At 37.0% G+C, this 24,646-nt stretch overlaps 1 protein-coding gene across 2 annotated transcripts in view; it reads left to right on the forward strand.

The window, feature by feature from the left end:
• AGMO (alkylglycerol monooxygenase) overlaps positions 1–24,646 on the forward strand; it is a 189,231-nt gene that overhangs the window by 56,024 nt on the left and 108,561 nt on the right. For both annotated transcript variants that reach the window (XM_051785980.1, XM_051785981.1), the window contains exon 4: positions 22,572–22,675. In XM_051785980.1, coding sequence (XP_051641940.1) covers positions 22,572–22,675 — 104 coding nt within the window. The remainder of the gene's footprint in view (positions 1–22,571; positions 22,676–24,646) is intronic.

Consider the following 24,646-nt stretch of genomic DNA (forward strand, 5'->3'; position numbering starts at 1 on the left):
AATCAGCAGCATAAAAAATAACAAATTTAATCTGTCCCTGGCATAACTCGTCTGGATTCAGTAAATGTAGCGCTTAGATGATTTTCTGGTCCTGTGCAGGGGCAAGAGCTGGCCTCGATGATCCTTGTGGGTCCCTTCTAACTTGGCATATTTTGTGATTCTGTGATTCTCCTTTCATAATTTCTAGTTGGACAATTAAGAGTTATTATACTTGTGGAAACCTTTGCCAACCTGATATGTCTGAAATTCTGTTTATAGATTTTTGTGCAAATTGACAAAATGTAGTTCATTACAGGTGTTTCAATGTGAATTCATGTGTCCATGAGCTATGCAAGAATGTATAAAAAGTGTGAATTTACAGTTGAACAGTAATTTTTTTATATTCTTTAACTTGCTTTAATAACTAAACTGTCTAATAGAGCATTCATTACAGGATGACCTGAGCCTGATCCAACGATCTTACAGTCTTTGTAAAAAAGATTAAATTGATTCAATTTCCATTTTCCGTGGTCAAATTATAGATGGAAAAACTACACAAAAATTCCGTGAGATCATAACCACGAAGTTATATGTTTTCAAGGTTGATACTACCAAGCAGAGATTTGAGTCTTGCCAAAGGTAAACTCCATCCTGCATGAGTAAAGAAATGGAAGATCAACAGGCTGACAAGAAAGGAAAGCATGTCAGCAAGAGTCAATAAACCCACAAAGATCTACTGCATTTCTAAATAATATAAACTGGGAAGGCATTAACTGAAAGGTTTGATTACATAAATATAGCAATGGTGATTATAAGCAAGAAGTAGAATCAAGAAAAAGAAGACATGGATCATTATCAAGGCACATTGAACACTGAGGGCTACAGAGGCATAGCTTTATGACCTCACTAATGCTGAAGTTGAATAAATTATTACCAATAAGTAAATTATTACAGAGAAGATGTCCACAGCTACAGAATAGTCTTTCTATTAACTGCTGATGAATTTGAATGAGTTGTTTTGTTAAAAACCAGAAAGGTTCCTGACTACTACAGCTAGATGTATAACATGTGTTAAGCACCAGTGTTTCAGATGTGCGCAATGAAAGCATCATTCATGGAATAACTCCCAAAAAAGAGTATACTATCCTGAGAGCTTAAATCCTCCCACTCCCATAGTGATCAGATAAGTATGAAGAATGATTGAACCATTCTCCCTATGTGCTCCCATTGCCAATCTGTAAAAGAACGCTGTAAAATATTGGTGGACATATGATTAGCATATCAAATGCACACTGGAATTTTCTCATCGTCTGAAGTTCAAAACATCAGGCGTTCAGGATAAAGATGTTCGCAGCAAATGACTCTCTTTGGTGAGAAACACAGTATCTTTTTCAAAATAAGTTGAGCTCACTAGCAACCTCCTAAAGATATGCAATATATTATATTAACCTGTCTGTCACTTCAGTAGCTCAGTTTCGAGATTTTTTCATCTCATACAAATTCACTGATTTTTTGTATTTGATGTCGGTCTGATGGTGGTTTTTTTCCCCCTAGTTTAACTACACAGAGGCAGCTAAATAATTTAACAAACACAATATTGGCTGTGCAATAAACTTGACCAAAATGAATGTCATTGCACCTATGGATACCTAAAATGATTGGCTGCAAAGCAGGCATCTGTGAATGGTACAAATTTCAAGTCCCTTGATTTCCAGGTATTGAGTCTGACTCTTGATATCTAAATATATCTATAGTAACTATAAGCAAGATGGTGAAATGAAGGCATTTCCCTTTTCACCAGCTTTCCTTTTCATGACTTTCAGTCAGGTTGGTTGTCTTTTAGAAATCTGAAACTGGTTTGTGCTGACAAAGAGGTTGAAACCCATTAATTAGACAATAAAAATATTTTGATGTTGGTTTTAGAAGAATAAGTGTCCTTCCATTTTTTCTTATCCTTAAAAAAAATGTTTTACTTTCTAGTCCTAGCAACAACAGAAGCTTAATACTAAAGACCTTTAGACCTTACAGTTTTTCCACACATGCATTCCAATCTAAAGATTTTTTACAAAATAATGTTTTAAGTAGAGAGGGTTTTTTTTCAAATTTAAATATAAAAATTAGCTGTGAAAATGAAACTGATGCAATCAACTACTTTCTTGAAAAATGTAAAAGATGTCTGTCAGTCACTAGAACAAAGACTTCATCTGTGTAAGGATTAATTTGTTGTTGTCATGGTTGCTGGGAAAGAAATCTAAGTGGAAGGTAGAAAATAAGTCCCATTTCTTTTTCAGTGCATCTTTAAATACATCGGTAGAATCTCAACATCAGTTTGATCTCTAAAATCGAAATTGGGTTCAGTAGAGTACAGTGAAGTGAGACTTTCAAAGCAGCAATAAAAGCAGATGTTGAATCTCCAGCATAAGTGTAGTAAAGTGATGTCTCTAAACATGTTAAGGCTGATTGAAGAACAGACCATAAAGTTACTTTTCTTGTGCAAACTTTGGTGCTACCACGGCTTAGGTACACTTTTGCCTTTCAGTCTGAAAGATCCTTTCCAACCTAAATGATTCTGTGCCATCTATACTGATGTGGTGTGAAGTCAGGTGAGTAATTCAGTTTCTAGAAGAGAGGCACTGTCTCTTTGTTCTTGCTTCACTTGTCTAATCACTTCAAGTCCCACTGAGAACTGTCTCTGAAGGGAGCAGCCCTGATCTGGCACTCCCTGTCACCCTGCACCCATTGCTTTGTCCACTATGGAGGCTACCAGTTGAATTACAGAAATTCAGAAGCACAGTCCTCTGCCATACCACCATTCTCATCCATTCACAACCTCCTCTGGTGTTTTCTTCCAAGTCCAGCTGCCATCTCACCCTGACTGTTTTGTTGCTTGGGTGTGCATCATCCTTGAGCTGATCCAGTATACTAATCCACTATACTGCCAGAGAAAGGGATATTTTTAATTTTTCATAGGGCTAATATCCAGAGATATGGGAAATCTTGAACTACAGGTAATATTATAGTTACCTTTATTAACATCTCTGGATCATCTCATCCAGCTAAAACTGTAATAACCTTCAACACCCTTGTAGGAAATAAATGAAAGATTTTTTACTTTAATTTTGATATCCATTGCATTTTATTATCCTTTTTATGAAATGAACAGAGAACAAGATTTCAATTAAAGATTATTAACTAGAACAAAGTCAAAACATGTCTATTATAAATTTCATTTTTATGGAAGAAGGATTAATACTTTTTTAAAGTGATAAATGACCATTTAATCTGTATACATATAATGTTAAAAATTTGAGGCCCTTATGTATGCTTTAGTAGCTATTGTAAATTTGCACAATCCTACAGAATACCATTCACTGGAGTGATTCATGCTAGCAAGGTAATTTACACTCTTTATTTAATCCTGCTGTCCATGTGCAAACATGGTTGATCAGCTGGTTACCAGAATAGCTTGTTAATATATATGTGGTTAATCAGCTTATAAGTGCTTTTTACTTTTAACGATTTCTTTGTTCTTAAGTTACATCCCCTAGCCTCTTTCCTTCATGGCTCCCTAGCAGTACTGAGGCCAGACATAGCAAGTACATAGCTGATGCTTATTTATAAAGAATTTGACCTATCCCTTCTGCTTGCCCCTTGAAACTTCTCTCTTATGACCTCAACATTTCACTCAGTCAAGTCCTATAAAATTCTTTTTGTGGGAAGAACTTTTTATGAGGGAATGTAGTATCATTTTCCTTGTTTTTTGGTCATTGCCTTCACAATTGCTATGGTAGATTTGGTTGCACAGATGTTGTATTTTGAGCTGAGAATTTTTCATGGCAGTTATGTAAGACTGCCTTAATCACAACTGGCTTCCTCAGCTGTCCCTTGGCTGTGACCTATGACATCTTCCCTCCTTTGCTTCTAAATCCATTTCCTAATAGAACCCAGCAGATCTTATCTATGATAAATTGTAATTCTGGGTTGCAGCTGGAGATTTCATCAGATATGCAGTGTGTTCTGGGGCTCATTCATTAATCCAAAATAGTGGCCACAAGCAAATCCCTACATGAGCGCTTCCAATTTTAAAGTTCAATTGTGGTGGAAACTGGTCTAGTAAAATAGGTTATGAGTAGGATCCATGTTCACAGTCAGTCACCTCTGTCTGTATACCAATGGGTGACTACTGCAGAGGGGATGTTATTAGGTAACATATAGCAACATACTTATGTGGAAGTACATGGAGTATGGCATGTTTATGAATGCTCTAATTTCTTTATTTTACATTTGTATAATTTTACCTTCGAATATGACATCTTGTTAAGAGCTCAAACTTACAATCTTATTGTGAGTTGTATGTAGTCTGCTATTTCTTCTGTGTTTTAAGTGATTTTGCTGAAGAAGTATCAAATCCATCTTGACATGCAAAGTGATACAGTGAATGGCTGACGGGCAGAGGACCGTTCTTGTTCTTTGTCAAGAGCTTTACTAGTCAGTAAAAGATGGCCATGAATACAAGGTGGTGCTTTTTGACTGTGCTGTGACTGTCATAAGTATCGTTTGGGGTCATAGCAACTGGCCTACATCTAAACCAGAGTTTTCCATGAGGATGTTGTTGAGGTAGGGCAAAGCCATATCAGTGTGGCCAGCAGGACCAGGGAAGTGATTCTTCCCCTGTACTCAGCACTGGTGAGGCCACACCTGGAGTACTGTGTCCAGCTCTGGGCCCCTCAGTTCAGGAAGGATATTGAGGTGCTGGAGCAGGTCCAGAGAAGAGCAACAAGGCTGGTGTAGGGACTCGAGCACAACTCCTATGAGGAGAGGCTGAGGGAGATGGGGTTGTTAAGCCTGGAGAAGAGGAGGCTCAGGGGAGACCTCCTCACTCTCTACAACTCCCTGAAAGGAGGTTGGTCTCTTCTCCCAGGCAGCTATCAGTAAGACAAGAGGGCGCAAGCTTAAGCTCTACCAGGGGAGGTTTAGGTTGGATATTAGGCAGAAATTTTTTACAGAGAGAGGAATTAGGCATTGGAATGGGCTGCCCTGGGAAGTGGTGCATTCACCGTCCCTGGAGGTTTTTAAGATGAGACTGGATGTGGCACTTAGTGCCATAGTCTAGTAACCACGGCAGTGTTGAATCAAGGGTTGGACTTGATAATCTCAGAGGTCTTTTGCAACCTGGTTGATTCTATGATTCTGTGGGAAATCAACAGCTGTATGAACTGAAGCTGGTGAGTTGCTCTCATAGGCCCTGGTTCTGTAGTTTGGCCAGTTGAAAGACCTGGTTGACAGCTGCAGATCAAAACATTAGGCATCACACTGAAAGGATTAACTTGTATAGATTCGGATAAATGTTTGGGGGGAAACAAAAACCAGAAATTTCAGGGCAGAGCAGATATATTTCTCCATAATAATCTCATTCATCTTTTCTAGTACAAATGGAGATTAGTTAGTAGGTTAATTTTTCTTGTCAAGACTTCCTCCAGTATTTTGATGTATAACAAAAAGTTATGAGGAAAACCAATTTTTTTTAGTACTCTGCCATCAGCAGTTTTTTTTTTCTATCCAGAAATACAGAATTCATGTAGAATGTTTCTGAAAGTGACTAGGAACAATCTTCTGGATCTTTATGGTTGGTGATAATCTTGATTTATTTGAGAATGTAATGCAGATGTTTGTCATTTGTGGTTCACTCTTCAAGATGCAAGAAAACCACCCCAACTGTAGATTTCATGGTGCAGGAGATCATAAACTGTGTACTCCTTGGGTCATGAGGTTGGTAATTTATATGTAAGCTCCTAATATCCATAGGACGCCAAAGATGTGAAATTTTTCTGGAGTTTTAGTCCAAGAAAGTTGACTTACAGTCTCTAGAGAGTTGCATTGTTTCACAGGCTTTATTATCTCTTGTTGTTCAAGTCTAGGACTGCAGATCAAGAGAAGATTGTCACAGCATACATACAGTATGTACGCAGTGCTGAGGCCTCTGCACCTTGCAGGATTAAGCCCTGTCTGAAATAGCTGCTTTTCTGATCTGGTTTGATAGAGCAGATTATGATAAGAATACTTAAACTATCTCCAAACTACTAAAGTAATATAAGGCAAAATACAGAAATACATGGTATAATAGTAAATCAGATCACTTTCTGAGTTTTTGTAATTTTTATTAAAAAATCATAATTATAAAAAAAATAATTTCTTTTTATCATTAAACTGGATTAAAATGAAAGCTTCTAAGTAATTTTAATAAAAAGAAACTGTCCAGGAATCTTTGAACATGTAAAAAAATTACCAGTTCTCACATCAAAACCACTCACATATTTTCTTTAAACAGATCTTTGTCCCTGGTTAGGCTCATGAAACTGTGGGGTCTGACTTCATCTTTTTACTTGATTTCTCTACTGTGAGATAAGAGAGTTGAATGAAATGTGAACAGAAAGTTGTAACCATGCTCTTTATTTAGTGTTTTTGAGAATTCTCTAAGAAATGTGCTTGCTATGCTTCCAATTTTGAGTATGTTCATCTATTAACCTGTGAGTCAAGTAGAATATGAAAATATGAAAATATGCTAGAAGAGTGAAAGAAAAGACTGTGATGGCTGCCATAGAGTATAATGGTTTTTTCTTTGATTCTATGATTCCATTTTTAAGTGTCCTTCCGATATTCAGACTGATGATGTATGACCATTCTGCTCTTTGCTGCATTAAAACTGGGGGGGAGTAAGTAATAAATATCTTCATTAAATTATGCAAAGGCAGAATAACATCTGCATAACTGAACATCTGTAAATACAGTACACTAACATAATATTCAGTGAGATGATCACACATGGATTGTGGCTGTGGCCTCCAGGAGAAACTCCCCTAAACTACCTCTCAATATATTTTGCTGCACAATAAGCTCTTTCAGCTCAATTTTTTGCATTAATGCTTATTATATTGTACTGAAGTAATGAGGCTGGCATAAAGTGATGCAATACATGAATAAATGCTAAGTTGTTTCAGTTGTTCAGTTACTTTTACAAAGGCTATCAAGACTGTACACGGTGCAAAGTAAAACCAACATTTTTAAATCTCTGTGGTCCTGATTGAGCAAAACACTTAAACCACACAAATTGTCACATCTCTGTGTGATCAGGTTCCAAATTAATGAGACCCTTGAGATACAGCTGCTCATCTGACTTTCCTTGAAATGTGAGAAGGCTGGAATATAATGAAGGCTTCCAAGCTCTGAAGTTCTGCCTTTCCACAACAGTGGATACATGTATAAACTAGAACAAGAAAAATCTTTGAATACAGATACCCAAAAACTTTGAAATGTGTAAAAAACCATGTATTGCCTGCCCATCGTGTCATTCCAGAGAGAGATGCAACTCTGAGAAACTTATAGTGAAATCCTGATTTGAATATTACCACTCAAGGGGTTTCCTTCTATCCTACTAGGAAAGTCTCCTTCTTTCCACTGACTTTAGCTATGCTCACTCCACTTGTCATTCCACTGACAGGCCAGCCTAGTACATTTAAAGAAAATGTGCTGTGTGCAGTCACTATAACTGGTAAACGAACCAGCTAAAACCCCATACCATGTGTAAATGAAAATGTTTGCATGCCTGCAGGATCAGGATCAAGAAAAGTTGTGAAGTATGTTGTTAAAGCTATTCCTGAAATATGATCTATACTGGGAGCCATAGTATATTTTGAATTTCATACTCCTCCTCCAGAATTCCTCTTAAATAATTACAAGGAAATGAAGCAGCAATCAAAAACTATGAAAATCAGTAGCTGAGAGTTGTTCTAAACCTGCTTTAGTAAAGATATATGAAGAAGAGGTATAAATAGTTTATACATTTTTGTAATTTCTCCTAAGGCTCCTGGTAGATCTGAACTGGAATTTAGCAGTTCTTCGTGTGGCCTCATGTTCCTGCACCTGTAGTCCTTGAAGAGCTCAGACTCTATTTGAACAAGATGACATGTAAAAGTAAATAGACATAAATTCAGAATAATTTCTGAAGTTTTATAAAGTGTATTATAGGCACAGTTTCTCTGTCTTGAATATTATTATGTATGATAACAAATTGCAGTGGAGAGAGTGCTATTTTGGAAAGTATAGATAGGTGTTGAATGGATTGCTCTGAAGTCTGGTCATAATACTGTAAATCTTGTCACTCTGTTAGCTTTTTCACTAGATTATTAGAATCTTTACAGCATCAGAGGATACCCCCCAACTGGTAATATTCACATTGTTAAAAGTAATTTAGATCTGCTGGCATCCAAAAGTCACTCTCATATTAGTCCAAATTTCAAAATAAGTTGTAGTCACATGTGAAAATTGCTAGTATAGTTTTGAAATAAATTAGTGCAAATTGGGAGCTTAGAGACGTTAATTTTTTTCTTGCACCTGTGAAATACCTTTCTGAATTTATATTTATAGACTCTGAACTGTGACCCATGTTAGATGAAGGAGAGATTTAGATGTGTTTGGTGCAATTGTAGATTAATGTGTCATGCAATCTGTGTGACTATGTGTTAGTCATGCCCATTAGTTTTCCTTCAAAATTTCATCTTTTAGTGCAGGAAATATGGTTTGACTTTAGATTTTGTTTGTATCTAGTAGCACTTAATCCTCTAGATTAAGTTTTTGGGGCTTTGCTTGATTTTTTTCTTTCCCTTTTTATATGGTTTGCTATGTAATTGGTGTTGTAAAAGGCAAAACTTCTTCTGTTACACCTACCAGTTTCTCCTCTGGGTAGGCAGCATTGTAAATTATTAAATAGAACCACAGACAGTGTCATGATAAGTTTTAATGTGACAGTGAAGTGAGAGCATTGATCTTATGTAATTTGAGTCAGAAAAATCTGAACAGGTAAACTATTTGTAACTTCTTACAGCTGAATAGGAACATAAGTAATATTAGTAACAGAAAAAAGGCCATCTGGTCCAGCTTGCCTGAGTTTGTTTGACTGGTTGATCATAATCTCAACCACCTGCTTTTCCACTGAGCTCTACTTCACGAGCCCTATCCTATTCTGGTAACAAATGTATCTGTCTCTTGTACACCTTTATAAATCTTTCCTCATAACTTTGAATATTTAGACCTTATGTGGTCTTATGGCACAGGAGATCTGCAAAGCCTCAGAAGAGTTCAGAGTTGGTAGATTCTGTAAGCTCAACAGATGCACAGAAAGAAGAGCTTCTGATCTAACAGTTTGTCATCTAGTTTCAGCGAAAATATGTGGATGATTAGAAGAGTGTCGTGATAGATGAACATCTATATAGTGATATGATTGCCTCAGCCAGTTACAAAATGCAAATGTTTGTCTTGCTTTTAGATTCGAAAACAGACACCTTTACTGTACTGACATCCTGCTAGAACTATTATTATTTCATTCAAGTTTTGTTAAGGCACTACTGTGTTTCTTGTAATTTGTGGGAGGAGGGAATAAGGAGAGTATTTATTACTCGTAAACTACAGTTCTTTCTGCTAGTAGCAGAGGGAAGTAAACAACAGTCCTGTGAAGTAAAAGTTTTGTTCTATAAACTAAAGAACAAAGAAATTTACTCTTGTGCCCATGTCTTTCAATTCCCACTTGCTCTTTATCAAACATGCTGATTCTCTATGGCAGTGGTTAAATAATTGGGAATGTGATTTAAATGGATTAAAATTACCTTAACAGTCACTTAAATAATGGTTTGATCTCTTTCTGCAAAATCATGTCAACCTTTATATCCTTCAAGTTCTTTATAAACATATGTGAATTTACTGTCCTGTTGTGTTTCAGTAACTAAATCTAAATAAGGTTTGCCTGTGTTTTTACAATCCTCCCCCACCGCTTTTTTTTTTTTTTTCTATTTAATTCTTCTTCTCCCTTCTCTCAGCCTGGAGGTGAAATAAAGAAGGTTCATGTGCTATAACCACTGTCTTAGATGTTGTGATACTGGACCCTGTAGGTTATACTTGTTTGATTATCTAGGTCCTGATTCCCTAGCTCCTAGCATTTCCTCCAGGGTTTTGGCTAAAGAATTTTCTTATCTGGACTTGCACAGTTGTGCTCTGCCTCCCTCTGGCCATTGTTTCGCTAACACTGAGTGTGTCTTGGCTGGGAAGCTGAAAAAAAGCCTTCATCCATTTCTGGGGCCTGCTACTAAAGACTGTAAGTTAGTGCTGGGATGAATATGGGATAGTTGTTTAACTTACAAGTTTTGAAAGCTCCCATGCTGGGTATAGAGGTAATGGGTACTGTCATGAATATAAAATATCATATGAAATTATACATAGCTACTTACTGTTCTATATGTCTTAACAGACTGTAAAACTTTTTGCTTACAAGTATGTTTTCCATAAAAAAATCAACACTTTTCAGATAAGAGAAAGATTCTCTGTCTCCCTCTCCTCCCCTGCTAATAGTAGGAGGAGATTAGCTGTGGAGTAACAGGATTTTTTTGTAGACTAGAGTTACATTTGGCACAATCTGCCTAAAGAAGCCAATAGCACACTCATTTTGGGTCGGTTCTTAGCAATGGATTTTAACCAGAAATCTCAAAGCAGCAAAAACCCTCCTATTTTTATATTGAAAATAAAATCCCCTATCCTTGCCAGATAATAATGACAATTTATAAAGTAGAGGAGCCTACTTTTCTTAGGCAGATCTGTTTCCTATATACAATTTTAGTGGTTGAGGTAAGTCTGCAGTCTAGTATCCTTCACTTCATAGCTTTAATGCTGATTTTTGTGTGTTTGGAAAGTGGAAAGTACAAAGTACAACAGATGCATCCAGCATTGAGCCTTCAGTCTTAGCTTGTTTTATATCTTAGAGCAAACAGACAAAGGATAAAAAATAATTAATTTACAGTGGGATGTGTTAAAATGTCATTATTAATCAGTTAAATATCATTCTTTTCCATACTTGTTATTTTCTGTCTCTGAAATCCTTTCCTTTCTGTTAGCTCTGGTACTAATTATCCAGCCACTAGCTGTTGGCCTTTAAAGTCAGAAAATGCAATATCATTCAGGAGACATGTGGCTGCAAAACCCAGTGAGCATGTAGGAGGAGTGCCTTTACAGGTCAAGTGCTATAGCTGCTCTTTGACAAATCAGTCTGAATTAGCATCACAGGCGCCTGTTGGTATTCCTGCTCTCCTGCACCTCTGGCTTCATCTGTTAGCTGCTGGTGTTGCCAGCCATCGTTTTGCACTTCCAGACCTGCAATATGTTTCAGTGTTTGCTGGTAGTGCTGGAGTACCTTTGGCCCCCAAAACATCACTAGCAGAATTTATGGCACACATTGAAATGAGCTCTGTACCTGAAACTCTACCGTGTGTGGCTTCACCTGTCTTCAACTAGTAATCATTTATCAATATTTTGTGGAAAAAGGAAATGGAGTGTAAAGTAACTCCTCTGACTGATGGTTGAAGTTCAAGAGTTAGCACTAGCAGCAATGGGCATTCAAATAAAAGGCTTTCTTAGAGGCTGTTTCATGCCTTCTACCTAAATGTGATCATGCTGCTAGTACCTGGATCCCTGTGGATGGTTCCAATGTAAACACCTACTTGTGCAGTCCTAGTTGAGGCATATGTCTGTTCCCTGCTGAAGAGACAGGGTAGGGAGTGGTGGGAGAGAAAACTCTGAAGATAGCATCCATGTGCTAGAGGCATCCTCTAGATAATCCTAGCTGACACATTTGGGGGTGGGCTCTACCAGATGGGTCCCAGCCTGGTGGGGTGTAGAGGCAAGCTAATATGCCCCCTTTCTTCTTCACATTTAAATTGAGGTTGCCTGCTTTGACAGTTACCTGTGTTCTGCTCTCTTTATCTAATCTGTCTGTCTAAATGGCTTCCATGTCCTTCTTGTTAGAATGATAAATGGAAAAGGCTGTTAAAGTTTCAGCATGCTTAATAATGTCCAGAGCCAATTTCTTTGTATGACAGATGCAGGAATAGGTAATTACTTGATGGACACAGAGGATCTATGGTCAACTATGTGCTTTTAGGAATGGGAGTGCAGAATAAGTATTGACAACACAGGTCCAAAGGTAATTTATGGAAGTATCACATATGCAATAAATAAACTGCATGGCTACCAAATACAATGGAACTATCACTACTTAATAAGTGGTATCCATAACTATATTGGTTCTTTTTATTTCTGTGAGAAATATTTTGACACTTGTAAAACAAATGTATAAATAAATACGTGTGGCTAAACTCACTACATACCTGAACGTGACTTCAAAGGCTTAAGTGTCCTTTGTTTTGAGTTGAATACTATGTAATGAACTTGCTTAAAAATATGTTAAAGTATGATGGATATTTTTCAACTCAATTCACTAAGTTTTGGATCAGGTCCGTAGAGAGTACAAAATTCATGTGCATTGCCTAAAGTGTTTGCCTGTCTTTTTTGTGGTTTGCAAATCAATGAAGGATTGGGACAAAAGTCAGGTGTAAATGTTTTTTTTCCTAAAATATTTTAAAAGTTTATTTAAGGGAGGTGGTGTGCCTTGATGTCCCCCAGGCTTTACCAATATCTCTGTAAATTTCAATAGATTCATTTGCAAATCTAGTCTGCATTTCCACACATCTATCATTCAGGAACTTGGCTTAATAAATCATCTAGAACACTCTGGAGGAGAGGAGAGCTAATTCCTCTTTTATACCAGAATAACTCTGTTGACTTATCAGTGTTAATTCTTACTGATGATGAATCAAATAAATGAATGCAGGAATTCAACCTAAAAGGTAAAAAAGTTACATGAAGGGACCATGAATATTTTCTTTTAAGAAGTGTGTTTATGCTTTCAGGTTGGAAGACTTCAATTCATTCGAGTTCATCGTTTTTTGTTTTTTTTTTTCCTCCCGAGTATGTTTATTTCCCTAGCATTCTTTGAATGTATTGTTCTGAGGGGCAAAAAAGTAAGATTAATGTGTGTATGGGTTAGCATCAGTTATTGTTTTCTTCCTAATATCCTGCAGCTTTATGTTGCTTTAACGTATGCGCATTCAGAGTTTTGAACATTGTGGGAAAAGGTTTCACTGGTATCCATTCTTGCCATTAAAGTGCTTCCCATCTGAATATTGCCTGCCAAAGTATGTGGTATCCTGCAGAGCAAGAGGATGAGGACATAGATTGCAATGAAGCTGAACAGTTTGCACTTCCTAACGGTGACACCAACCATCAATCTTTTGTAAAGACAGCCCAGAATACAGGAGAATGAGAACTCTCACCCCCACTCCCCCACACAAAAAAAAAAACAAAAGGAGAATTATCTTTTCTTTTTTTTTTTCCATTTCATTGCAGCAATTTCCTTCTAAGATCCTCCAAGATGAATACGTTCTCAAATTGCATAAGCTGACATTTCAGTGGCTGAGACACTTTTGGGGAAGGAAAAATAATAAAAGAAAAGAACTGAAGTAAAATTTATTTATTTTTTAGGTTTTCTGAAGTACCTTTTTTTTTTCAAAAAGAATTTATTTAATTTAATCTCAGTTCTCTTTTTATCATCAGGCTAATGAATACAGTGCTAATTCTATAACAGTTAATGCATTTCACACATTTATACCACAGTTTGACATCAATATTCAGTAACACTAAGTTATATTATACAGGTTGGCAAAAGCTCAGAACTAAAGATTGCCAGTGCTGTAATCAGCCATATTTAGAGAGGCTTCAGTCAAGTCTGCAGCTTGTATAAAGTGGCACAGATCTGTAGAAATCACTTTGCCCCAGCTGCTGGGGATCTTCTCCTTTACACAGAAATTTGTTGCAGGTTTTATTTTAATATATAAACCTAATTTCACCAACAGGATGATTTATAGTTGTGAAATTAATGAGCCATATGCTCCTCTTTGTAGTAAAAAAAGGTGCAGAAAGAGAGAAGTGCTGCAAAAAGTTTCTATATCAATGAGTTGCAGAAGTTAACATATACTGTGTCACTCAGTCAAGAGGCTGTGAGGGTAGAGGGTGGATAAACCAGTAGGAACCCTTACTAAAGAAAGGGTAGTTGGGAAAAACTTGAGGTCAACATTGGTGGGAAATGTTTGACAGGGCTTGGGACTGGGTTCACAAATAGGATTTTATGCTATGGTTTAGTTATCCTTGAAATTGCCATGGCACCAATTTTTTTTTTTTTTTTGGTACAAATCAGAGCTATTTTAACACTGTTACACCTAAAGAATCTGCTATGAAAGCCTCAACAACTGGAAAACAGGATACCCAAATCAAGCCTCATACACAAATGAAGGAGACAAGTGAAAGTGTAAGAGCTGCTGCCGTCGTGTTTCGTCACAATCTAGAGACTCATATTTTTGCTAAAGAGGTCATCCAGAGCTCAGGCAAATAAAGCTTTAACTAGCTGCAGAGCTGCTCCAAACAACTAGAGCACTTGAAATTGGAAGATGTGAAAAACAGGTTGGTCAGGCAAGTTGGTGTAGCAGAATTTGTGTGAGATACCTGCTGTGGACTGAAAGACTTGCTAAATTCCACTATTTTCAGAGTTTACAGATAAACACAGTACTAAAACTTCATTCCTTCTGTGTTTTTCTTCTTCTTATGAATTTTTCCTGTTTGTGGGAGTGTCCAAATCCAACATTTGCATGCTAAAATTGCTTTGGTTCCTTTCTCTTCTCAATATCTTTTCACACAAAGGAATTCACATTCATTTTCTGACAGAACTATGAGTGAATTAAGAGATTGAGTCACTGTTAATTAATTTCTGAATTTTACCTGATAACCTTTATTCCTTTATGGTTTTGCCTGGTGTATATTGAGAGAGACTGTTCAGTTCCTGGAAACTGTATGAAAAGCCCACAGGCCATGGGTTAGGACTGCCCTAATGTAATTAACTGAGATTTTTACTTTGGTTTACATGGATATAACTATGCTACATGAAGTTTGGTCTGTGCAGCTTAGCTTCCAAGAGAACTGCTCCTACTGGAAGAGTCTTTGGGAATGCTGTGGCTTTTTCTAGCCTTTCCATTGATGTCCCTTGCTTATGAGGATGCCAGGAAAAAACATAGGGCTTGTACAGGTTGAAAGGACTGTTATTTTTCACATGGCCAAGCTCTGCTTTCCTAACCACATGACATCTTAAATATTTTACAGATTCAGAAGTGTATCTAAGTATAATTCACAGCCCCCCAGATTCTTGCTAAGAGGGGATATGATCTGGTCTGTTGTTTGTTCTGGGTAGCATATGTAATACTTTGGCTTATCTTGATTCTTCCCACGTTTCCCTAGCCCATTCTGGAACTTAAGTTTTGCAGATCTTATTGTGGATTTTTTTTGTGTGGGAGCAGATTTGTGTTTTCAAATGGTATGGCAGCAGATCAAGCAGGAGGTTTTGGCTTGTGCATAGACCTGGAGAGGGGTTTTGTAGAAGGTTTCTCCAAATTTTGGCTTTTAAGACATGGGAGCATATACCATGTATTACTTGATTACAAGTTAGCCCACTCATAGTTTGCTGACTGCATACAGTAACGTAAGAAGAGGGCTGAAAAACAGAGATAGTCCTGAACAAAGCTCAGAAAATCACGTCTTGGAGCACAGATGAATCCCATGCTGAATGCCAAGAGAAATCTCCTAATTAAGCTGCTGGATTATGATTATGTAGGATGCCGAGTGTCTCATGGTAGCATTATTTTCTCCTTAGCACTGGCTTTGTGACATGCTGTATTATTGCCTATCCTGGCATTACCTGGGTAGTGCAATATATATTTCATTGCAAAATGACCAAAGAAGACTAGATAATACTGAGGCTTAAAAGATGCTTCTGAGTTGTTCATTTCTCCTGACACACCAATTGCTCTGTGAGCAATGGCTAATGTATTTCAAACAGTGGTGGAACTTCTACTTCTGAAATTTTGAGAACTGGTCTCTGTCAAGGACATGCACTGATACGTGCTTCTCAGTAAAAAGAAGAAGAAAGTTAAGACAACTGTTGGAAGGTCTATAGTGAATCAAATTTAATTCACCACTTGTACTCAGATCTCCTTACAGCCAGTCTTTTGATTTACATATGTGATCGTCTTGAGAATACAAACTGCTAACACTCACTTTAGCCAACGCCACAATGTAAGGAAAATGTGTCTTATTAAAAAAAAACACACAAAAAACCAAAACAAAGCAAAAAAAGATGTACATTTCCCTGTATACATGCTTCTTAGTGTGTGGTATATAACAGAGCCTTCCAGATAAATTCCTTGGATCTAATCCTGGTCTCATTAAACCTGCACAGCTCTACTAACGTAACTGAGGAAAGAATTTTTCCTAAAGAATTATATTTCTAATAAGCAGGAAGCAAAGCCTTCTGGCAAACCACCTCTCCTGCAACTCTGACTGAACAACACTAAAACAAAAAACATAAAGCAAAATTGTCTCAGAAGACTCACAAAAGAGGGGCTACACCACAACAGACTGAACAGGAGGGTTGCATACAGATCATATCTACTTCTGTTGAGGAGATTATAAGTAATTTGTGTAGGTAGATTTCTGTTTTTACTGCGAGGTAGAACAGAATCTAGGGTTACTTCGGAATTTTAATAAAGGCATCCACTCTGGGTCCCAAAATACAGTTTTTAGCCAACTTTTATTAAAAAAAAATCTGATAATTGTCCTTTCCAGTAACAAAGTTTAGATGGTGCTCTATCTCAGTGTTTGTTCACCCAGTGCAAGTGTAGAATCCATCAGGGAATGAGATTCTGTGAAAAAGCTCTACATGAGAAGAGATTTATTCAAATTCTTAAAAAGCATCAACTGAACACTAAATTTGGAGAAGCTGTTGACTCCCTCGAAGGCAGATAGGCCCTGCAGAGAGACCTAGACAAGTTAGAGGGCTTGGCAATCACCACACACATGAAGTTAAACAAAGACGAGTGCCGGATTCTGCACCTGGAACTGAACAACCTTGGATGTATGTACAGACTGGGTAATAAGAAGCTGGAAATGGATCTGGGGCTCCTGGTCAACAGCAAGCTGAACATGAGTCTGAAGTGCCCTGGCAACCAGGAGGGCAACTGTGTTCTAGGGTGCATCAGGCAAAGCATCACCAGCTGGTTGAGGGAGGTGATTGTCCCACTCTGCTCTGCACTGGGGTGGCTTCACTTTGAATATTGTGTGCAGTTTGGTCACTGCAGTGTAAGAAAGATATTAAGCTATCAGAAAGTGTCCAAAGGAGGGCTTCAAAGATAGTAAACAGCCTAGAGGGGAAACCATATGAGGAGCTGAGGTCACTTGGCTTGTTCAGCCTGGAGAAGAGGAGGTTTAAGGGAGACATCACAGTCTACAAATTCCTCATGAGGGGAAGAGGAGGGGCAGGCACTGATCCCTTCTCTGTGGTGAGATCAGTGACAGGACCTGAGGGAATGGTATGAAGCTGTGTCAGGGAAGGTTTAGATTGGCTACTAGGAAAGCTGCTTCACCCAGAGGGTGGTTGGGTGGAGGCTCCCCAGGGAAGTGGTCACAGCACCAAGCCTGACGGAGTTCAAGAAGCATTTGAACGATGCTCTCAGGCACATGGTGTGACTCTGGGGGCTGTTCTGTGCAGGACCAGGAATTGGACTTGATGATCCTTGTGGGTCCCTTCCAATTCAGGGAATTCAGTGATTCTATGAACAAATCAATTAGAACAAGGCAGGAGGGTTGTGAGTAATCACGCGGAGTTTTTTGTGGATAAGAAAAGCCAATAGCTTAGCAGATAAATTATTTAAATACTATGTATTTTTCACTGTTTTATCTTTATAGGAACAGTTGAAATGCATAGAAAAGGAATGACTGAAAAATTTACCTTCTACGCCATTTTCCTTTCCTTGGTTGTCCTGGGGTTTCTACTAATTCTGACTGGAGAGAAGTTGACCCATGAGATGATCTCTTTTTTGCTTCTGAAACCCTACAGGTTACAGCTGCTGTAAGAAGCAGCAGATTAGGTCAGTGGGGACCACACCATGGACAAGGGGGTTCTTTGCCATATGCTTGGCTTTGTGGACTTCATTGTAATGTGGTAATCCATAGCTTAGTAAATGTAATTTTGCTGTCTTTTAAGTTTCTGGCTAGATAAATTGTAGTTCCATTCCTCACTGAATGCTAAAGGTATCTAGTCTTGTAAAAGATAGCAAGCATAGCAAAACTGAAGGCTCTGTTTAAATTTAAGTAGGTACCGAAGGGAAACTTTCACCTGTTCCCCTAGGTACAGTCAGTATTGACTGAAAGAGAATGGAAACTTTACATAATTCATCTGTATTTTTTTCCATATTACTTTAGTGCCAGGTCTTATAAGGCTGTATGCAGAGAAACCACATATTTTAATTAAAAGGTCTTATCTAATCTTTTTTATTCACTCAAGATCCATCCAACCTTTACCATTTTACTGATTTTTGAGGATTTTGTAAAATGGCTGTTTTCATTGACATCACTCTTTGAAATGACTACAGGGTTTCTTTGGCATACATTTTCTCTCTTGTTAACCAAAATGTATTGGGCTGTTCAAATTACTTATAATTACAGAAATTAACCAAAAAAAAAGTCTCATTTTGACCTCTCTCTACTATGCATTCTTAAAGAGGAATCTTATGTGCATGATGACCATTTTCTACTACCACGAAGGAAATACTTCAGAAGTAGTGAAGTATGGCCCAGGCATTGGATCTGTATTGGAGACTCATAGAAAGGGACTTGAGAAGTAATGAAAAAGTAATTTGAAATAAATAAAAAAAAAAGGCTAAGTAAAATCATAGGTTGCCTTACCACTGTGATTGTAAAAGTGTGGGAAACATTACATTTTATTTATTAGTTAGGAGGAGGAGGGAAGGAAGAAAAAGGAGACTAACATCAATAATCTACCTTCATTTAGGAAAACTCAGAAAAGAAAAGTGGGACTGCTCCAAAAAACCTGGCTCAAGCTTCTTGATAGCCAGTGCTACAAGGCTACTGTTAAGTTCCCTCAAAACCTCTGCTTCTTCAGACCACTTCCCTCAGCTACTTATTTTCTTTCCTATAACAACAGAATTCATATACTGAACTAACTCTAAAATGACAAATCTTCTTTTCCTTTTAGAATTAGTTTAAAGATACAAATCTCTCAGCTGCTTGGAGCCCACTGATTTTACCAACTGCCTGTCTGACTCTGAGACAACTTCATAGAGACTGAAAAGGCTGGGGTAAAAACTGAGGGCCTGTCCATCATCGAGAAATTTCTCTGTAGCACCAATTTTCTTTCCTTCCTCACCAAGCTACATGGCCTCATTTATTCTCTGTTGTGATTACATACTAATTCTTTTACACTTTAAATTGGATGATGAAAAAAACACTACAATGGTAATAATAATAATGTACGAAACAACAATTAACTCCAGTAGCAAGATGCAAATAGTTCGTCAGGTCTCCATCTGTTAACAGGAATCTGGGGAGCACCACACAAGGAAAGGAGGTCCTCGCTGTGCTAGGTTATGATTTGTATAACTTTCCTCACAACTACATGAAAAGGAAATGCCACTTTTATCTTCAGTTATAGTTCTTCATAACAGCAGAAGATGCAGAAGTTTTCCGAGACCATCTGGGTGTAGTACTCAGGAACTTAAAGCTGATCCTGTTGTGAGCAGGAGGTTGGACTAGAGACCTCCTGTGTTTCTCTCTAGCCCGAATTATCCTATGATTCTGTGATGTTCACTCTCCTGAATTAAAAATAGGAGGTTTGTGCATAACTGTATTGTGGTTATCTGTTTTTTAAATTGTATTTACCAATCAAGTTTGAATCATGAAACAACAAAAATTCGATTAAAGATTGTCTTGGTGGCTTCTCTAATTCCATCACCTAATTTTTTTCTGTGGCCTCACAGTAGAATTTGACTGGAGAGTTCTATAAAATTCAGTAATACTTCCTATTTTCTACATTGATTTTTTTAAATCTGTTTTGGAATTGTCTGTCTCTATCTTGATCTCTTTATTGGTCATTATGTAATAATACATATGAGAAAGTGCATGTGAGGGAGTCTTTTATGATTTCATCATCCTTCAAATAATTTTTATCATTTTCTTTCAAGTTATCATCATTAGGTATGAAAAAGTGAAACCACAGCTCTTCTACAGACATATAAAATTTCATTTCTGTTGTGGGTAGTTGGTGAGCAGTCAGTGGTATTCCCTGAAGAATGCTTGGTCTGTTTCTTGCATTTGAGAGATGTCTTCTAGGCATTATGATTGTAATATTTTTAATGTGCTAATGGTTACAGACTGAGTTTTGGGGTGATCTATTTCACACTTTTTCATGATGTTATTCTTTTGCTTCAAATAAAAAGTTATTGGTGATCAGTTTATTCAGATAAATTTTTAATACAAAAATCATTTCCAATCATCAATTTTGCCTATTTTGAAAAGGAATTTTACGTAGTCTGTGCCATTGGTGTCATCAAGAATAGGATTAAGAAGCAAGATTTAATTCACTTAGCTGTAACAGAAGAAGTCAGAAATAGCTTTAGCAGTTAAATTACTTGTGGCAGAATTGTTTGTTTATGTCCCTAATATTCCTGTGGTATATTTTTGAATGATAGATCATTTAAGCTGACTCACACATCTGAAAGGCTAACATTTTACCAATATTCAGTTACCTTATTCCATATACTTGTTAGTGTAAGAGGCAGTTTAACTGAAAAATGAATCCTAATAAAATGCCTTTTTAGTAATTCATTTTGAAAACCATTTGACCTTAACTACAATGAAAGTAGACTGTAAAAATCATCATAGATTCCCTTCCTTGAACTTCTCATAATGCTGAAAAATGACTGAGGGAAAGGAGAAAGATCCAGTTACTGTACCCTGTTTGAACAGCTGTACTTCATTGAGTGGAGGCTTGTGTTACACACAGTTTGTGATAGGAAGTAAATGCTTTTAAAACAACTAAGGAGACAGGTCTTTAACCTCCACCTTTTCAGATGCTTTGTTCACTCATTTAGCTTCTGTTGAAGTCTTGGGAAACATTTCAAATACAAATTATTATTGAATACTGAAGCTCACCTGAATAATTAATTTCCTAATGAACTTATTAGGCACTGAGATGATGTTGGAGTTTTTTTTGGAGAGATATCATTAATTCTTGATATACTGAACACTTCTTCCTTCAGGAACAAATACATTTAAAGAAGAAAGAATTCTCAGATTCAGTGTTAAGTGTTTTGTGATAGTTGAAATTACAGATTTATTTCAGCAATTGTAAGTATTTTCAAGGACTTAGAGGACATTCAAAAATGTTTTCATGTAAATTAGTAATTTGTCAAAATTAATTAGATTTAAAATTCTCAGTTTCTAGCAGAGCACAAGACTCTTACCTCCTGTGACAAGACTATTTAGTCCCCTGAAATGGTGAAGATACCTTGCGATTCATTAAGTGGACTTTTTGGCATTACTTCACATTGCAAGTGCATGTTAATTGCCAGACCTATACTATTTGATGTAAACTTGGCACCAGACAATTTCAGGACTTTTAAATACACATTATAAGATCGTTCTGTGAGTGTGATTCTAATATCCTCCAAAGGCTCTAATGGCTCTGGTGAAACAAGTCAGTGGCAATGGGAGTGTCCAACTGGCAGACAGCCAGTCCATTGTAATTTCTGTAATCAAGCTTTGTGTATACTTCATCCCTTGAAATACATGAGATCTTAAAGGTAGGTTTATGCTAAATAGGCACTATTTGGGCTACGTTGACTACACATCTCTTTCTCTTTTCCTATGATCAAGGTACACTCTGATGGCCATGAATATTTTTGTCCTAATGTCTGTCTGTCTTGCCACTTCAGACTGACCAGATATCACTATACTTACACTATACAGTGCAGAGGGGTCAACCAGATCTGCACTTAAATGAGAAAATGCCTTGAAATATAATCAGGATTTTGAAGTATTCTTCACTTCAGCACATTATAAATGTCATGCCTTCAGAAGACAGGGCTAACACTGGTTTTGCCCTTATTCTAGCAATCTTTTTTTTTTACTGTAACAATAGAACCACTTCTCTCTTTTGGCTGGGTCAAGGGTTCCCAGCACCATCTGCTTGTTTTTCCATCTGTCACTAGTGTTTTGTGGTCTGTGGTACAAGTGGGTTGAAGATTCATGCATTCCAGAAAAATGTCAGCATAAAATCTGACACCAGTTAATTTGTTTAAATTTGATGCAGAAGATTTTTAGAACATTTTGTGTCCCCTTCTAGTCTTGAAATATAACAAATGTGGTCATGAGAGCATCCTCAGTCCTTGTCTCTCTGAATCCCATAACACAGCTCCTATTGATTCGTGTTATCAGGACTCAGCTCAGGCTTTCTTGCTATTTAATTCTCATCTCACACATCCTTCTGCTCTGCCTGCAATGATTTTAGTTCCTGTCACAGCCTCATCTTCCTCAGCATGAAATTCACGCTGACTTGTGTCCACTGACAGACAAATAACCCAGCTTACCCAAACTCAGCTTTGAGTGTTAGGTTTTATTATCTGCTATAATATGGTAAAATAGCAAAGTGTAAATTGGGGGCTTAGTTGCTTTTAGCTTAAGAAAACAGGCCTTGGGAAACAAATGTTGCTTTTTTTCTCTAGTACAAACCTCATTAGAAATTATTTGTTTTGCAGAGGTTAATATAATATGGGCTGCGCACCAAGTACACCATAGTTCTGAAGATTACAACTTATTCACAGCCTTGAGACAATCTGTACTGCAGAAATACACCTCCTGGGTAAGTTGCAGAATATTTGTCAGACAGTATCAACAATATTTAGTAAAGGTGAAAGCATACTGTTTATTTTCCTTCAAAGAAAAACATAATTTAAAGATGTTTGACAATCAAAGCACAGAAGGTGAAACTGAAGAATTTGAAAATCATAAGCTTTAAAATATATCCACTAATGTTTGTACAAAAAACTTGAAAACTTCTACAGTACTTAAGTTAAAGAAGGCTAATTATATAAAATATATTTTCATAACTTTATGAGTAGAATGGGGAATTTTTTTCATTCAGTTATTCGTGTATAAGTAAGGAAAAGAAAAGAGTATAATGTAACTACTTGAGAATACGTCTGTATAACTGAAAGAATCAGGGAGAGAAATAATTGTATGAAATTGATTTGGACATGCAAATGTATTTATTTGTCCCTGCTCATTCTTGTCATGTCAGTACTCTATTTAAGTATTTAAGGGCAGTATGTCACTACTTTTACCTAGTGTTATTTCAGATATAACGTATTTGAAATGGTGAGCTGTGTACACATGCAATATAAACTGAGTATTCATTTACAGATTCAAAAATATGTATTTCCAAATGCATTCATAAATGTAACATAATATTTAGGGTTTAGTTCTGGGCCCAGGATAACTGCTGATTTCCTCAGTTGCGCTCTCATGTTCTCTTTCGACTGTTTTTTTTTTCAGATTGTATTTTGTCTGGTTGTTGTTTATTTAAAAAGAATAACTTCAAATTTTGAATTTTCAGAATTAGCGTTCAAAAGGAATATTGTGTATTTGCATATATAAATATATGCCTATAATTATATATTTACATGTATATACTCACCGATGAGGCATAATATGGGTGGTGAAGGAAACCCACAGTCCTCTGGCAATCTCTACATCCAGCATGTGAGCAAATGACTCAAAGTCAAGAATGTGTGCTCACACATGCAAATCCAGTATAACTCCTTTAACTTCAGTAAAATTAGTCTGGATTTATGCTTACATAACTGAACATGGACTTAGCCTGTTTCGGTAACTGTTTTCAGCGCGTATCATTAAATTATTTAAATGTACTAGGTTACAAGAAAATGGCTAGTTCTTCTGAAAATCATGAAGCAGTACTATTTTTTAGATTTGTTTCTTAAACTCTTTTATATAAATCCTTGTTGTTTATTTATTTAGTAAATAATCATCTGATGTTAGTGAGAGTACCTAAAATTTAAATTACTGTAATGAACAAGAGTGGAAGGGATGCATCTTTGTGACAACTCTGCTTCCTCTTTAAATACTGCTATGTTAAAGATTTAACCTTTGGCCATTTACCATTTGGGACCATATGTGCAAATGCTTAACAAAAACAGTAATTCAAAAAAAGACAAAAGGCCTTGTGTACATATGGATGGGTGCATGAGCACTTTGTCTGCCTGCATGATTTTGAGGATGATAGCTCAGAAAGCATAAAATATTCAGGAAGACCAAGATGTCTGGCCACCTTGGATTCCAAAGACCGTCCTCAGGACCACACTGGTGGCACTTGGCAAATAATATATGTGCACTGAAAACTCATTTGCTTTGTGCTAAGGAAATAAGCCTGGGAATACATTGTACTTTTGTGTGCAGTGTTTTTTTCACCAAATATTTCGTATTAGCCAAAACATGTGGTTAGTGTAAATACTGTTTTTCCTGCTCCCAGAACTTTTGAGACATATGCCAGTTTTCTTCCTGCAAAACCTTACTGTGCATGATCACAGTTCTTGCTAATTCTTACCGAACTGCTATTTTTGGATTGCCAGACTTGTCCAATACCATGAATGGATCTGCCTTGAAGCTGAAACTCAGCAAAGCCTTTAGTTACTCTCTGAGAGTGATCTAGTTGTTGAATATGTATTGTACTATGTTGTTGAATGCAGTTTGACATTCAGTTTTGTGGAGGCTGTGAGAAAGTTGTGGTGGAGGGTGTGGGATTGTGGGACTGTTC

This window comes from Manacus candei, unplaced genomic scaffold, assembly GCF_025592945.1.
Source record: "Manacus candei isolate 608988 ecotype Guabito, Panama unplaced genomic scaffold, ASM2559294v1 h1tg000021l, whole genome shotgun sequence".
In the NCBI taxonomy this organism is placed as follows: Eukaryota; Metazoa; Chordata; class Aves; order Passeriformes; family Pipridae; genus Manacus; species Manacus candei.